Genomic DNA, 17,727 nt, shown 5'->3' with positions numbered 1-17,727 from the left:
TTCAGCTCGGACCCCGCGTCTCGTTTTTTTCCATGATGTTTACTTTTCCCCGCCACAGTTTGTCTCGGAGACAGCTCATCTTTGATAAAGTCAACCCCACTGCTTATGCCTTTCTGAACCCTCAAATACACACAAAAAAAGCAAAGTAGAGGGCGGAAACATTCACATGGTGTCCCGTCACAAAAGATCACTGCAGGAGTGAAAACCACAAACCGACCTCTTTCCATTTAGAGCCCTGCCACTGAGCCCACCATGTTTTCTTGTTGTTGTTTTTTTGTTTTTTTTTTCAAATATGCTCCAATGAGTTAACACACCCATACATGAAGACACATACACACACATGCTGTGTAGCAGGCATGTTTCTGGTGAGTGTGTTTTTAAAGCAGCAGTCTGCTGTTTTCCCCCAGGATGTTTACAGCTGGGATCACCAGGCAAGTCTGGCTTTCTGGCAGCTTTACAGCAGGAGCAGGGAAACCCAGGCACACACACACACACACACACACACACACACACACACATGTTGAGAGCCAAAAGGGCATCCAAAGACAATACATCCCACAGCCACTAAAGCACAGAAAAGAGAAGTCATGACTGCCAATAAATCGTTGTGTTTGCCTGTGTGGCATTGTCGCACATGCAGGGTACACGCGATACGATACAGTATAATACAACACGATACGATGTGCTTTATTGTGAAATTTGCTTGTGAGTATAAACATAAGAATAACATCATACTCCCCCTCCATTATTACTGTACGTCGCTGTGTTTCTCCCTGCTTTGGGGAAGCTTTTTAGCCTGATTCAAAGTATTGGCATGTCCTGTGGTAATACAGACCAGAAGGTTTATGGAAACACACACACACACACACACACACACACACACACACACACACACACACACACACACACACACACACACACACACACACACACACACACACACACACACACACACACACACACACTAACCGAAACATCCTGGCACCACTAGTTAGGGTTGAAAGTTATTATTAGTGTCTGGGGTGTGTGTGTGTGTGTGTGTGTGTGTGTGTGTGTGTGTGTGTACGGTGAGGGTTTTCCCCATGACGACAGCTGACCCATGAGATGGCACTGTGAGAAACACAATGTCACAATGTGTTTTATATGAAACGGCGACAAAATAAAAATAGATTAAAAAGCATAAATGTGTTTTAATCACCTGTGTGTATCTTGGCTGGTATTTGACCAGGTGCACGTATATGCATAAGCCCTCATGAGTGCACTACCCTCAAGGGTGTGTATCTGGACTACATAAAATGTTAAGCATGGATAGGAAACATAATGAGAAGTTTCTTTTTTTCTTTTCTTTACTTTCTTTCTCATTCTTTTCTTTCTTTCTTTTTTTCTGCAGAGCCTTGGCTCTGAGCTTTGACACCATCACAGTGTGTTGGTTTTGGGTCTCCCCACACACCCTCATTTTTTCCATGTTCAAATAAATATACAGTACAAGCGGGAAGGTGGGGATGGATGGCGGGATGGGATGGAGGAGAAACAGAGGTTGACAAGGAAAGTATGAGACAGAAAGAGAATGGACAGATGGTGACCTGGATAAAGAGGACTTTTTCCTCTGGTTTTTTGGGGGGATGAATTTTGAACGGAGAGGAAGGGGGGAAAAAAAGGTAAGGGGAGAGAATAATGAAAGTCAACCCTTTACCCTCTTTTCTTGTACACTTTCTCTCCTTTCACATGGTCCTTGTTACTCCTGCTGCTCACCAGTTAACAAAAGACACTCCTGTCTCCTCCCCTACAAACCAGTCCGACTTGCTCTTGCACCCTTTCTTTGAAATGAAATAAGTTTATTAGAAGCAGCTTGTATGTGTGTGTGCTTGTGCGCGTGTGTGCTTGTGCATGTGTGTGTGTGTGTGTGAGTGATTGGGAGCAGGGCAGGGGGCTCTGGTATGCACATGTGTATGCCAGCTTTGGTGTCTGACATATTGGGGGGTCTTGACTTTTTGGAAAAGGCCTTCTCAGTAATACACACACACACGCACACACACACACATGCTGGTTTTGTATCCTTTGTGTGGACACTCATAGACTTCTCCTAACCATAACCATCACAACTAAACGCCTAACCCTTACCTTAACCCCAAAACCAGGCCTTGATCCCCTAAAAAATCCTGTTAAAGTTGTGTGGACCAGCCGAAATGTCCTCACAAAGATAGGTTTGTTTGACACACACACACTCAACGGGTGTTTGTGGCTAAAGGCCTGGAGACAATAAGACTGTGGCTACCTCCTCCACTGCTCAGTGAACTGGTACAGCCTTGTAATGACTTTGCACAGCAGCCATTTTGACAGGTCACAGTAGAAGAATCACAGGTGTCAGTGATTAAATTAACGATGGGTGAGTTCCGGAAGAAGTCACAGGCTTGGAGTCGCTGTCCGTCTGGAACTTGTTCCCCAGGTTTTCCCCTGTCGACATCCGACAAAATAATTCTAAGTATCCAACGTTTATAATCTGACAAACATTAGATACGTATAATTATTTTGTCGGAGTTCCAGACGGACAGCGAGTCCAAGCCTGTGACAACTTCCAGTCCAGTTTCAATACTATGTTTGTGTAGAAAGGAGAGAAAAGGTGAAAATGTGTCTTTCAATAACCTGTTATCAGAAAAGCAAAAAGAAGTACAGCCGTCTCACCTCATCGTCCTTGTACCAGGACAGAGACTCGGCCGTGAGGACAAACCAGTACTCCTTGGCTCCTCCTTTCATGATGCCAATGTTGTTGATGGTGAGCCAGCCTTTCCTGATCACCTGAGTAAAACACAGACACACAGAGCAAGAAAAACTCATTATAAATCATTTTAAAAAAACAACAGAGTGAATTCATCCTCCATCTACTTCCTACGTACTGTATAGTCACAAACCTCACATCACATCTGTCAGTTTATTTATGTATCACACAAACTGTACATACACTAACAATATACAATGTAATCACGACGCTGCTGCTAAATTCCCATAATAAACAGTGGGGCTCACCTACATGGCTTAAAAAAAACATTTATTTTTTTCTCTCTTCTGCATTTCATTCTCTCCACAACACAGACACTATGGAGACAAAGCAGTATACTTGGTGCGCGAATTATTTACCTTGAACCGATCGTTAACTCCTCTCTCAGGCTGAATGAAAATGTGGAGAAAACATTATAAAGCTACGCCAACGCATGGGCCATAATACACAAGGTTGGTCAAGTCCCAGCACAGTACAGCTGGCTACTGAGGAGGCAGCAGGGGGTCAGCGGGTCAAGCAGGGTGAAGGCGAGGGGGATGAACAACTACAACATTTGTATCAAACCTCCTGAAACCATACAGTAAATTAAGTCCTGAGTGCTGGTCTATGTGCTTCGTGTGTGTGTAACTTTTGTTCTTCATGTTCTTATTTTTTAAATATATTTTTATAATCTATAATCTAGCTAGCGAGCTACCTACATACCTACCATCTTTCTATATATCTACCTACTTTCTACCTACCTAGCTAGCTAGCGAGCTACCTACCTACCTACCTACAGACTTTCTATCTATTTACCTACTTTCTACCCAGCTACTGTCTTTCTATCTATCTACCTACTTTCTACTTAGCTAGCGAGCTAGCTACCTACCTACCCACCGTCTTTCTATCTATCTACCTACTTTCTACCTACCTAGCTAGCTACCTACCTACCTACCTACCTACCTACCTATAAAACAGGTTCTGTCATACTATCAGACCTGAGCCTGGGCAGGAAGTGTCTGCTAAACAAACTGCTAAACAATCAGCTTTTTTAAGCATTAGTATTCACTTCTGAAACTTTGCGTGTGCACTCCCGTGTTTTCCAACCTGCTGTTACGCTTTACTAGCACAATGTTGCTATTGCCGCCATCTGTCTTGACATATAACAAATAATTTCCTGTGTGTGGCACAAGAATGTTGTCGGGCTGACACAAGACCTAAACACTGCTATAGTGACAAATGGCTGTGAGGCTTAATTGGTTAACATCCAGTTAAATCTACTTCCTGGCTTCCTGGAGTGCTGTTTTTAAAACAATAAACCTACAAAAATCTACACAAACAAAAAATAAGTATCTTCTAAATTTAAGAAAAAGTGTGTCTGGTTAGGACTACATTACAATGTCACAGTTATACTGCTGTCCCAAGCCTGTTTGTTTTTACTACAATATAGTAAAAACAAAATATGTATATGATTTCATTTCACATTAAAAAAAAGATAAATCCCTTAAACAGCTGGATACTGTTTCCACTTGTGGATTTGGTGCCCGACTGAGTACTCATGCATCAAGAAACTGTATATGAAACAGACTAACAATAAACTTCTCATGGTAATCAACGAACATAGTCAATAATGGAGCTATGTTTATGGTGCACCATTCCAAGTCAAAATGACTTTTACTTGTCCAAAAATGCAAATAAAAAAACATGTATAACAACCTCCTTTTGTGTGTGTATATATAAAAAAAAGTATAAGGATAAATAAAAATTCATACCATATGGGAAAACCTATCACTGTGTGCCTGGAAAACATCTGGACTTGAATCAAAGACACGGTTTTGTGGTTCTGAACAAAGCTTGGCTGCTCACGCACTTTTCTTTCATCGGCTTTTCATCAGCTTATTTATCGATAAGTCAATAATCAGTGAATCTTATTTTTTTTGGTACAAAGTGGACTTTTGAAGGATCCCACAGTTACGGAGGTCAGGCAAGAGTTAAGTCAGCTCGCAGGAGAACAGAAGCCATGGGGTCTTAAAGGGTCAATTGCAGCCATTTATAAACAGGAAGTGAAGATCCCCACTATGTTTACACTGTGCCCCTAACCTCTGACCCTAATCTGGGTGGTTATTATGACAACTGATAACTGTGGAGGTGGAGTATGTCTGTCTCACTGCAGGTTTCTGCAACTGCTCAGAAGGAATTGTTAAGAAGAAGCGAGACAGATGAAGTCCAGTGGCAAGTATGTTTGATCACTGTTTCCAATACTCCTTTAATCTACACTTTTTTATATAGTAATCCTCTCTCTTTATCGAGTTCAAACAGCAGAAGAAAAGCCCACAGACTGTTGGTTTGCCAGTTGAAGCTGAACAGCCACCAGGGGCCAAAATTATGTCAGTTTTATAAATTATGTTCCCATTTAGAGGGAAAAAAGATGATAAAATATGGCACAAATCTTCTTTAACTCGTCTTCTCTTCAGTTTATTGGACAACATTGTTGTTTTTTTTCCGTTGGGGAAAGGCTGATTTTCTGTCAATGGCTTAGTATTTCTCAAGCATGTGAATGCAATTCTATTTATCTAATGTCCTAGGGACAATAGTCATTGGAATGTATGTAGCAATGGGGACATAGTATTCAGAGTTAAGAGTGTTCTAGGGTGGACACAGCTGTACAAGACAGGGAAGCAGCCAAGCATCCTCACTACAGCCACCTGCCTACAGTGAGTGAAGCTCATTTCAGACACACATGCACGTCCACACATTCATGAATTCATCGACCAGTCATTCATTCACATGTGTGTGTTACTGCCCGTCTGGTCCTTTAACACCACTGCATTGAGTTAAGACACAATTAAATTGTGACGAAAGTTATCAGCATAATTTGTAACAATTAATTTGAGCCGTGATCCAACACAAATACAACCCAGATGTAAACACATGCACGGCCCGGCATATGCATCAAAGAGTATCAAAGACATGAGAACATGTGCATGACAGTCATGCACAGAAATCACACACTCACACACACACACACACACACTACTCACCATGATTTCATCCTGGAGGAGCAAAACCACAGAGAGAGAAGGAAAAGAAGGGAAGACACAGCACAAAAAGAGAAATCACTGGGAAGATACAGGAAATTAATGAAGAATAGAGCAGAGGGAAATATAACTGACAGATAAAAGTTTAAAAGAATGAAAGTATACAGATAAATTACAGAACACAAGAAGCTTCAAAATGCAGAATAAAAAAGGCTGTTATAGCCATCTACTTTACCCAGTTACAGTGGAGTTTGGTTATTAGATAGTTATTATGTTTTTTTTGTTTTGTTTTTTGTTAACCAACTGTGTTTCCCTTATTTGGCAGACTTTTCAAAAAATATACACATTTATGAGACCAACTGTCATGAAAAATATATTTTTTTTTTAATTTAAAATATATATTTAAAAAAATAAACATTATATTGTATTTTATTTGGCAAATAACATACTTAATTCACCCTTTTATACCAAAATTTGAGCCGCCTCACTGGGCTTCTCTGAGAAAGTCATAACATTCAACCACTAAAACAAATTTTTCTGTTCAGGAATGCAAATAAATAACTATCATTTCACATTGTAGTTAAGAAATAACCATGGATAACAATAAAAACAACATTTTAGCATTAAAAATACGATTTGGGTCAAAGAGCTTCTACATACTTGTGTATTACAGAAACATAACATAAAAAATATTTTATAGTGTTAATTTAGGGCAGATGTGGCATAAACTTTACATTGGGTGATGGTCTAATACATTTGTGAAGCTCTGTAGATTTTAATAAAGTTCAACAGGACGAGCAAAATATTTGCAAATCACAAAATATTCAGTTTAGTTTTTTTTAGGTCATTTTCTAACTGAGGTCAAGGTGTGATCACTAGTTCTGCCGGTCTACATGAGTCTGAATGGTAACACAGGTGTGTGATAGGCATCATATACTGCACATGTGCTGTATGTATGGGTGAATAGCAAACAAAAATGTTGCGTAAAGCGCTTTAATTGGTCATCAAGAAGAGTCAATACCGGCCGTTTATTTGTTATAAGTCTCGTTTTGTAAGATTGTGTTTCATCTCGACACAGATCGACACTTAAACAGTCAAACATTTTCTCTTCATAAAAGGACAGACTGTGAGGATTGTGAAATGTTGCCTGACATATTTTGAAATGCCTTCCTTTGGATTGATATTAACGTTTCTGAATGTTGCTGTCAGAGCTTTCAACGAGAGCGTCCACCACGCATGACATTTCGTGCCTCGGGATTCCACAACTGTTGTCCATTAGTGCTTGCGCTGCATTTGTGAGCGCCGCACACTGCAAGAGCCGCATTGTGTGTAGGATGTGGACTGTTGCCCAGGGTAACAAGATACTGTGTAGCCGTGCTACATTTAGCATGCACAAAACAGACAGCTAAGTGCTACCAGAGCGAGGCCTCGGGGGAGAGACTGCATGGAGCTCAACATTCATGTTTGGGGCTGACAGACGGAACAGATGGATTCAGCACAGACTCATGTTCCTGTGGATTAAAGTAACCTGAAGAAAAAAGGCACACCTCTGTGTCTGCATGGATGTGATTAAAGTACCTGGTTGCCAGCTGCCTTCTTCTTGTTCATTTGGTTGATCCTCTGTTGAGCACTGCACAAAAAAAACCAAAAAACATCACCGCCATCATCATCATCATCCTCACATACCGTGGTCTGACCTCAACCAGCACATGTAAACAATAAACTATAACAGCTGCTCTGGATTAATACTCTCTCTCTACGATTGGAGAGAACAATAACTTACTTAGCAAATCCGATAAAGTCCTCATGGTTGGTGTTCATGTAGGACAACTCGATATCGATCATCAGCAGCACCTGAACACAGACAATAAGAGAGATGTAAAAAATAAAGGAATAAATACCATGCCAATATGTTTCCTATTCATTCATATTTTAGAAATCCTTCCTGGGAAAATCCCTTTTGCTTTTGTTTGCTCTCTTAATGCCGCTGTGTACAGTATTTCTCAAAGTATCTCTTCAATTAGTTCTGGTGATCTGTGTTTGTGTTTGTAGAAAAAGTATCATTAATCATAATCATAAGACACCAAGCTCATGATTTATCACATTCTGCGAGATATAATAACGAAGAAAATAAAACATGCACTGTACTTTTCAGTGTAAATGAAATGTGATCCGTTTAACTCGTGGCTCTTACTGTGTCTTGGTATTGTGAAAATATTCCATGTGTGATAAATGTTGCTGAATGTTCCAGTATCGGGTGTTAAGTGTGAACAGTATTAAGGCTCGATTGTTGAAATAAATAAATAAATAGAAGTAAAACAAGTTACCTTTTAAGGAAGTTTAAGTGTAATAATAATAATAAAACAGTCTAACCAAATCTCTGTCCACAGAGTAGTCGATGTATGAGGGTAAATAATGTTTGCTCGGCTACCAAATTGGGAGAAACCTATAAATTAAAAGAAAAACAGTTGTTTACTGCCTTTAATTAAATTCAATTAGCATGAGGAGCAATGCATTTTATCGGACCGTGACGTAATCGCGTACATGCGTAGGTATGGCAGCGCCCCGCGCACGCCCACTCCAGCCAGAATCGTCTCAACATGGCTGGAGGTAAACTAAGTTTTGTTGAGTGTCTAATTGTGTTGTAAACATCATAAAACTGTCATAATTAGGCTTGGTTAGTCGCGGGGGGAGCATTGTGTGCGTGAGAGAGAGAGTTTAGGAACGTGTCGGCTAGGAACGTGAATTTGGCGAGCTATCGTCTTAAAACTAGCAGCTAACGCTAGCCGCCAGCGTGAGTGCGTGCGTGTGTGTGCGTGTACGTGTGCACGAGGATGAGAGAGAACGTCCTGCATGCGGCTGATGAGTCCTTCGTTTGATTACAGATGGAATGGCATATACAGCAGATGGATGACACGTTGTTTTTGTCAAATAATACAGGTATGGAGATGCACTTTCATTGTGATTAATGTGTTTAATGGATTGTTTTATTGAGTGAATGAGATGTTAAGAATTCATATATTATTTCATTGTTTATTATAAAATGTGAGTGTATATGTTATTTAAAGCTTCATTTGTTTATTATTTGGACTATTATTTTAGTACTTTATTTTTGTTTTTTTATACGTTGCTAATGTTTGTAATATTATTTTAATTGATTAATTCATTGATCCAGAATTGTTTCAACATGGCTGGAGAGGGAATGGCATACAGCAGATGAATGACTGCATGCTTTTTGTCAAATAATACAGAGACTTGTGAGAAACCCTAGAATTGCATTCTGGTCTTTTAAGTTAAGACCGGTTACACAGATATCGATCCAGCAGTTGTTAAAACACTTAGCAAAGATGTACCTATCAAGTTTGTGGACTCTTTACAGCTCTCTTTTATGTCCCATATTGAAAACCTTTTAAAGAAGTTGAAACTAAAGCTTGGGTTCTTCATTAGGGATGAGTCATGGCTTACTTTCAACACCAGGAAACGGCTTGGAATTGCCACTGTCTTACCACAATAGTGCACTATCAGATCAAATGAAACAGCAAACATGAAACCACACAAATTAAAAATAAATAATGTTTAGTGCTATACAACAAAAATAAACACAATTTTAACCCACTCGCAGAAACTACAACTACAAATACACCATGCTGCTCCAAGTGAAAGAGACGGGTGATGACGCTTGCTCTAGGTGGCGCTGTTGAGCGAGTGTCTGTCCAATATCCAACTTAAAACCAACTTCACTGCGCTGCATAACAGATGCTTGCACACCGTGGTTTATCTCTGCTCCAAAGTCGATCTAATCATGCAGCATTGTGTATTTTAATTCATTTTGAAGGACTGAAACATACCGAAATACCGTTGTTTGCCGTTGCGTATTGAACCTAACAGGGTGTACCGAACGATTCAGTAAAATACCGAATACCGTTGAATCCCTAATGGTGACATGGTTTACGTGAAAGCCACTGCCAGCTCTCTACAGATGCTGGACGCTGTCTTACACGGAACCCTCAGAAGACTCATAGCTGGCTATAGACACCCCACTTATCACTGTACTTTATGGTCAGATGGTCATCATTATCCACACAGAGACTTTTGAGTTCATCTACAAATCAATCCTTGGACTGCTGTCCTCATATCATCTCCTCCTACATGTCACGCAGTAACAGCCTTTATTACCTTCACTGTTTACCACTTTACAACAGGATTTGAAGTTTGACTCCATTGGGAAGACTTCCAAGAATCTTTAAGGGGGCTTGAAAACCTTTGTAAACTTGATCCTGTTCTTGTATAGATTGTATAGACTGTATAGATTTTCATGTACTTCTGTATTTCTGTCTGTCCATAACTAATCTTTGTACACAAAATGACTTCATTTATAACACAACTAGTCGTATGTTCATGTAAAACAATAATATTGTGTCATTTCATGTCATTCCATGTCATTTCTGTTACCTGGCATTTAGTGCGGCTCTCTCTGTCTCTGATGTGCTGGGTGACGATTCTCTCCATCTCCTCCCGCAGCATTGGATACTGAGCCAGCTGTGACCACAGAGATTAGTAGGTAGGTGGAAGGAAAAACAAAACAAACAAGCAAACAAACAAAACTATTGCAACACACACACACACACACACACAAATAACTGTCACAAAAGTAAACCACAAAATGACTCATCTTGCTGAACCACAACGCACAGTTCCACCAGTTAAGTACAACAAAAATGCTACAGAGACACAATTAAACATGTTGTGTTGTGGCGTTTGTTCCAGACTTAGCTCCTCTCTCTGCATATTCTGACCAAGCGACTGTGTTTATGTCACTGGAGTTTATGTCCAGACTGGACAAAAGCCAAAGAGAAGTGCCAAGTCTCTGATACTGCCACACACAAAATAAAGAATAAGCACAAGAAGAAAAATAAAACAATAATAAGCAAATGTTCCTGACATCAACAAAAAAGATTATTTTTTTCCCAGCACTGTGGGTCTTTTTTTCCATGAGCTCATTGTAAGTCCACAAACGCAGACGTTGGTGGGCTTCCAATGTGACACAAACACATTTGGGAGAAGTGTGAGGAGGGAGGGAGAAAAAAATCCAAACCAAAATCACAGGGCAAGAAGAAAAATACACAGTTTTCTTGCAAGTTGCGATGCATCTTTCACGTCTGTCAGATGGATTTAGGAGTGAAGGGATATCAATGAGCCTCCTCCTGTTTCCCCAAGTTGCTTCACTTCACAGCCTCCCAGTTTGGTCCAATTACAGAGCAGAGGATGCAAATGAGGCGTTAATAGTGGGTTACACTGTTAAAATGAATGTCAGTCCAATTACTTTATGACTAAAGTCTTAATGCAAAGGGATGAGTGCAGATCTGTCAAGCTTTCAATTTCTCTCACTTCTGTGTTGAACTCTGAGCAACAGCGATATTAAGGAAAGGCCAGTGGAGTCTCTTTAGATTTGTTTACCTCTTTAGATTTATTTACCACCTCTTTTTTCTGAAACTAAGGTGCATATCATTATAGAACCACCTTTGGTATTTTAATGTTAAGAGTGTGAAAATCCACTGTTACATCTGAGTCTTTTCAAAGCGGACATTTTACTTTGCGTTAGGTGAACATTATGTGATGCAAATCACATCCATTATGCCTCTTTCTTTACCTTGTTTATATCATTAGCAACACGGGTTAACACCAACAGGTTAAAACTCTACATCCTCTTTCCTAATACCTCAAAGTATGCTGTATGTTGCTTATTTTATTTATTTATTTTTACTCTGGATGTACAAGATTGGGGCCCACGGTTGGTGTAGTGGTTAGCACTCTTGCCTTTGCAGCAAGAAGACCCGGGTTCCTGGGTTCGAGCCCCGTTTGGAACAACTTTGGAACAAGGGTCTTTCTGCAAGGAGTTTGCATGTTCTCCCCGTGTGTGCGTGGGTTTTCTCCGGGTTCTCCGGCTTCCTCCCACAGTCCAAAAACATGCGATATGGGGATTAGGTGAATTGACCTCTCTAAATTGACCGTAGGTGTGTGAGTGTGAGTGAATGGTTGTTTGTCTGTGTGTGGCCCTGCGATGGACTGGCGAGCTGTCCAGGGCGTGCCCCGCCTATCGCCCAATGTCTGCTGATATGGGCACAGCACCCCCCGTGACCCTCTGGTGGAGGAAAAAGCGGTAGATAATGGATGGATGGATGTACAAGATTGGTAATGGTAGATATTGGATTTAAAATGTCAGATATTGACAGTCAAGCAAAGATCTGCCGATGAGACTAAAGACTAAAATAGAAGGCCCGTTTATTGGCACAAACATCGGCAAAAAGTCCAATATCATGCATCTGAACTTTTTTCTATGAAGCTGGTGTTGTTAAACGTTGTTAGTATGCTCAAAAACGTACTTTTAGACAAAATCTTACATTTTCCATTTAGCACTAGCACATTGTAGTTTTCCAAACTTTAAAATCTGCATCCCATCAAATCGAGCAACAGTTTTCAACTTGGTAAAGCAGTGAGGAGAGACTTGTGGTAATTAACAGTTTCACCAGTGTCCAATTGTACGCTGGTGAATTCATGTGATGAAGATAAATTCATAGGTTTCACGTTTTTTGTGGGGGAAAAAACAGTGAAAACCATGAAAACGACACTTTTTACTGAACAAAACAAAGACAGAAATGAATTTCAAAGCAACTCAAAACATAATTTTTTTGATGTGAGGAAAGGTGCATTGTAACTTGAAGGCTGAGAAAGGCAGCTGACATGTTCCGTGTCTTAAATTTGACACAGAAACAGAGAAATATTTGTTTCCTAATAACAAAAACTACAAAAAAAAAGGCAGCAGGCAGAGACTCACGTTGACTGAGACTGACATGCAATGCAGAGGAGCCGCGAGAGCAGGAGGAGGGTGAAGATGGTTGGTGGCGGGGAGAAATGGGAGTTTGAGGAAGACTTCAAACTGACCCCTTTGTGGATTTTCCCAAACATTGTATATTAAAATACAGCATCTTTAAATACAGTATGTCTCTGAAAGTGAAGCCAAAGAGAAGAGAAATCCAAAGGAGGTCATGCTCTCGTTGGAGGGAATTTGCTTTGGGAGGAAGCAGCAGGTCTAAACAGTTAGAGAATGAGAGGAATGGAGAGGATGATAGAAATATAAAGGAGGGTGGAAAACAATAAAGGTGTGTTGATTAGACGCTAAGTGGAACTACACAATCAGTCACTCCATCGTAAAATCATAAGCCAACAAAGACAGAAATAAAATAAGACTGAAACCAAATGAAATCAAAACATTAGTGTTTTTTTAGACAACATGACGTCAGATATGACAAAAAGAGTCCAACATGCAGTTTATTATATTATATTATGTTATAAAATAAGGCCAATAACTGACAGAAGACAAAGTTTAATCAAAATGCAGGTTTTAAAATAGAGAGTAAGGACAGACCGATAACCACTAACTGTCTTTGACCACATGTTTTTGAAGGAAATGGGATTTTGCTACTTGAAAAAAATGTTTGACCATGGACTTTATGATGCTTTTTATCAACTATGCGGGAGGTCACAACTATTCTGATATTGAGAGGATTTTTGGATGTTTAATTTATGAGATAATCTTAATATTTTGGATTGGTTTGGTTTTTACAAAATGGTTTGAAAAGATATACTGAGAGGATAAACTGGAATTTAGTTTAGTTTAACTCAAGCAAGTGGATTTGCTTAACTAAACTCATGCAAGTGCAGTTGATTATTTACTCTCTTAAAGATACAATGGGTGAAAGGAGCCGTAAAACACTTCAAATTACAAATGACATTATATGACATTATATATTTATATCTGTTTTTAGGGCTTGACAGTAACAACAGCCTATTTTATTTTAATTTAAAAGGTTGTCATGGATAGTTGGATTAGGATGCAAGGACTCAGTGGGGTAAATTATGACCTGGCAAGTTGCTCTTTACTAATGTAGCCAGTTTATAAACTTAGAGCTGCAACTCATCCCTGTGGTTAAAAAAAACACTACAGACATGTATAACATGTTTCTGGGACTTAAGGGGCTCTGTAAATTAAAAATTAAATTTAGCTCCATAAGCAAACAGTATCATGTTGCTTACTTGACTTAGTGCATTGAGGTTAAACGGCACGTTTGGACTTAATTGTTTTCTCAAGTGTCGAAAAAATATGGTATGCCATCTAAATCACTAAAATGTATATCTTTTATCTCTTGTTTATATCTTGTTTATCGGTCCACCCATATCTGTGCATTGATCAAAGATAGTCACTGTGCTCTGGTTCTCTTTCTTATTTTACCTTTTGACTACACTTTTGAATGGTGAAGGTGAGTTCGCTCACTACCATATCTATACACTTCAGTGTGGGCTCCTTCAGCTTTTGGATCTGCTTTTTCACTATGGCCTCAAAGGCCAGGTCAGGGGTGAACAGCCCCGTCCTGTAGGGGATAGGCAGTCAGCACAGGGTGGTGGGGGGGAGAGGAGTGAAGTAAAAAACAAAAAACAAAAAGTGTGAAGGAAAAATGAGAGGAAGAAGAAACAAATGAAGGATTTCAATAATGAAGAGGGTAGAGAGAGGAATAAAAAGAAAAGTAATGGTGAAAGAAGGGAGGAGATTAAAGATGGGAACAAAGGAAATGACAGATTAAAAACACAAGAAGAAGTGTGGGGGTTTTGGGGGGGGAAAACAGCAAGTGAGACATTTGGTTTCCCCTGAAGCCATCATTCTAAAACAGGGCAGCACTGGAGTGTCTCTCTATCAGCGGAGAGGAAAGAGAGAGATAGCGATAGAGGAAGAAAAGAGAGAAAGCACACAGCCTGAACAACTCCAAAATATCTAAGCCACACAACAGTGAGACCACAGCGATGCAACACCACGCTCAGCCATGATGACCTGATCTGCCCACTGTTGACCTTTGACTTTGGATATGAAGTGCAAAAAGGGTAAAGCCCACATACTTATTCCATTATAACTAAAATATTTATTGATTTTAAAGGAAGAGGAAGTTCTGCATTGGATTAAAATGTAAAAAAGTGTTTTGTGGCGATGCAATAAGTGAGCGGGCTCTACCTCATTTTGCACTTTGACTTTCTCCACCCATCCTTCTGCCTCCTCTGACTTCCATCAGGACCGTTTAGTCATAACATTTATTATCCCCCAGGCCTCCCGACAGCACTGTAGCAGCAGTACAACTGTTGTAATTGTTTGGTCACAGTTTGGATAAAGGTTACTGCTCTTTCACTGGGCCAAACTCAGAGGCTTCTGTTTCTGTGGCCCCTCGAGGCCTTTAAGCCATGGTCATCATAGCTCCTGTGTGCTGCAGGTGCACAGCCGCCGCTGCAGTCTCACACACACACACACACACCACGACGTCTGAAGGCTGAGGTCATCCGTTATGGCTGCCAGCGAGTCTCAGTGATTCACACAAGATGTGTGTAGCCTATTGTGTCTCAGTCTAAGTAGGATCAAAGCTCAAAAACGGTCTTAAGAGGGATGGCGTCATAGATATTCATAGAAGGAAGCTGCTTGAGGAAAACTACCCCAAAAAAAAAACAATTAAATTTGCTTTTAGTGATTTTTATTGTGTTAGTAATTTTATATGCTGTGTCCTTCATTTGAAAGTAGGTTCTGTCATTCAAAACTATCAGACTCTATGTGTTTCTCTCATAAATTGCTGCACAACCCGGATTTCTGAGCAGGGAATTAACTTCTTTGTGTTTTCAGTGATGCTCTGATCTGTTTGCATGTCTTCTCACTTCAGTTAGTCCATCTCGTCTTACTTTCATTCATGTAATTTGACTTAAGATCTCGGGGCCGCCACAGCAGATGTGTGTTCCGCATATTTGGGGATTGGGTACCCCAGCAACCCTTCATTTACAAGCCAAGTTCCATTTACACTAAGCCATTGGCTGCCCAGGGAACATAGAGAAGAAAAATAATACAGATAATTCATCGCTTTCTGATTCGACTTACTGGTAAACATAAACATCATTATATAAAATTGAACTTCTCTGACTCTTATGTGGCAACCACGCTCTGATGACAGCTCAGCCTCCACACTGGTTTTTCCTTCAGCAACAGCTTTTCAACCATAACCAGCCTGTAACCAGCCAAACCTGTCCAAAGCAGTACAGTAGGCAGGCAGGCAAACATACTGCAGCCCACCCTGCCACTCCACATGTCCCCCTCACTGTCCAACAACAGCAGGGTTTGGAGCGAGGCCAGGTGGCTTCAGTAACAGGGAGTAAACAGCACAGGGACTTTGCAGACGAGGGATGGAAATAATAATAATATAAAAAAAATAGTGCTGTCCACCGTTTACTGTTGTTTTTTTTACCTTCTTGGTACACTGCCTAACCGTATTGACTAGCTCAGAAATGACCATGTCCACACATTTGGTGCACGGCTCTTTAATCTTCCCAATCTGCCTTTTCACAATGGTCTCAAAGGCCATGTCCGGGGTGAAGAGGCCAGTTCTGCCCAGCAGAGAGAGAGAGCCAGCCACAGGGCCAAAGAAGAAGAAAAAAGGGTGATGGAGAGAAAGAAAAGGAGGGAGGGAGGAGGGTTGGGTAAAGAGAAGAGTGTTAATTGTAAAAGAATTTCCCTCCATTTCTGAGCTTTTACCCCAAAAACATAAACAAAAAGAAATGGTGCTGAACAATTAATCAGAATGTAAATAGAAACAATGCAAATCTCTAAAGCTGAAATTTAATTATTAGATTTTTTTTGTAATCTTTTTTTTCTATGCAAATGATAAAATTTAACATGTTGGAAAAGGTTATTATCATTGCAAAAGTATATAGATTAGTTACTGTTTTGATGGTGACGTGCTACGTCACATTTTAAATCGATTACACAATGAATATTAAACTGAACCTTGAATTAAAATGTAAAAATGCAATATATCACAATACTATATTATAGCCTTCCCAAAATAGTTCAGCCATACAATGGAACTCTAAAAACAGTGAGAAAACAACGACCCAGTCATTGTTTTATTGCCATTTAAAACACTATTAAGATTTAATAAGTTACTGTCAGCAGGCTGGTAAATTATCCAAATAGAATAATTATGTTATATTTACTATCTGTGCAAGTGCACAAGTACCCAAAACACTGTCACTGGATCAAATGCACAATTTAAATCAGACAAAAACATTCCAGTGATTCAAATTAAGATGCATAGGTACTTTATGATACTTTTAGAATCTCAAATTCACCATTTCACCAACCAGAGACAAAAAGTCAAATATCTGATCCCAAAATATCCTCATTCCTAGTGCACTGATGCTATTAGTAATGAACAGAGAACTTGTGCCAAGTCTTTGTGATTAAAAGGAGCCAAAGTCAGTTAAATGCAGCAGAAGTGACTGGAGAAGGAGAGACAGAGGTGAAGTGAAGTGAAGGAACGGGTGTGTGTGAGAGGAGGAGAAATAGAGGGCGGACGTGCCTGATGCCGTGAATGTTCTTGATGGCGTAGCTGATCTCCTTCCGCAGCTCCTTCTCATCAAACTCCATCTGAAAACAAACAGCAATTATTGTAGATTATGTATTCATTCATTTTAAAAAGTACCACATAATCCACTTTTTAAGAATAGGCACGTTGTATAATACATCTTTTTAATTTAATGGGCGCGCTTTAAGGGAAGTTTGTAGTAACATAAACTACACCTGTTACTGTTAATATTTACCATTTCATATCAATATGAGAATAATGTATGGCCAAAAATATTATCAGGATAAAAAAAAAAAGAACATTTCAGTCAATAACAGCAGTTATCTCAATAAAATGTCAGACATTTTAAGTTTTACTCTGTAGTTGTTAAATATATTGATGTATATATTGTTTATGTACTTTTAGACACAATTGCTTATATCATATTTATTACTTTGTTACTGAATTATTGCCCAGCCCTATGTGAGAGTGGAATTCCCCAAAATAT

The 17,727-nt window shown here is 39.6% G+C and overlaps 1 protein-coding gene across 1 annotated transcript in view; it reads right to left on the bottom strand.

Moving 5' to 3' along the window:
- Nucleotides 1–17,727, bottom strand: part of dnm1a (dynamin 1a) — a gene marked incomplete at both ends in the record, with an annotated part of 49,381 nt that overhangs the window by 17,582 nt on the left and 14,072 nt on the right. Inside the window, 6 exons of the mRNA XM_083902350.1 lie at nt 2,683–2,796; nt 7,372–7,423; nt 7,577–7,647; nt 10,246–10,332; nt 16,122–16,260; nt 17,235–17,302. Of these exons, the coding sequence (XP_083758476.1) occupies nt 2,683–2,796; nt 7,372–7,423; nt 7,577–7,647; nt 10,246–10,332; nt 16,122–16,260; nt 17,235–17,302 (531 nt within the window). The remainder of the gene's footprint in view (nt 1–2,682; nt 2,797–7,371; nt 7,424–7,576; nt 7,648–10,245; nt 10,333–16,121; nt 16,261–17,234; nt 17,303–17,727) is intronic.

Source organism: Microchirus variegatus (genome assembly GCF_963457635.1).
Source record: "Microchirus variegatus genome assembly, chromosome: 16".
Lineage (NCBI taxonomy): Eukaryota > Metazoa > Chordata > Actinopteri > Pleuronectiformes > Soleidae > Microchirus > Microchirus variegatus.
This window is presented reverse-complemented; position numbering and strand designations above follow the sequence as displayed.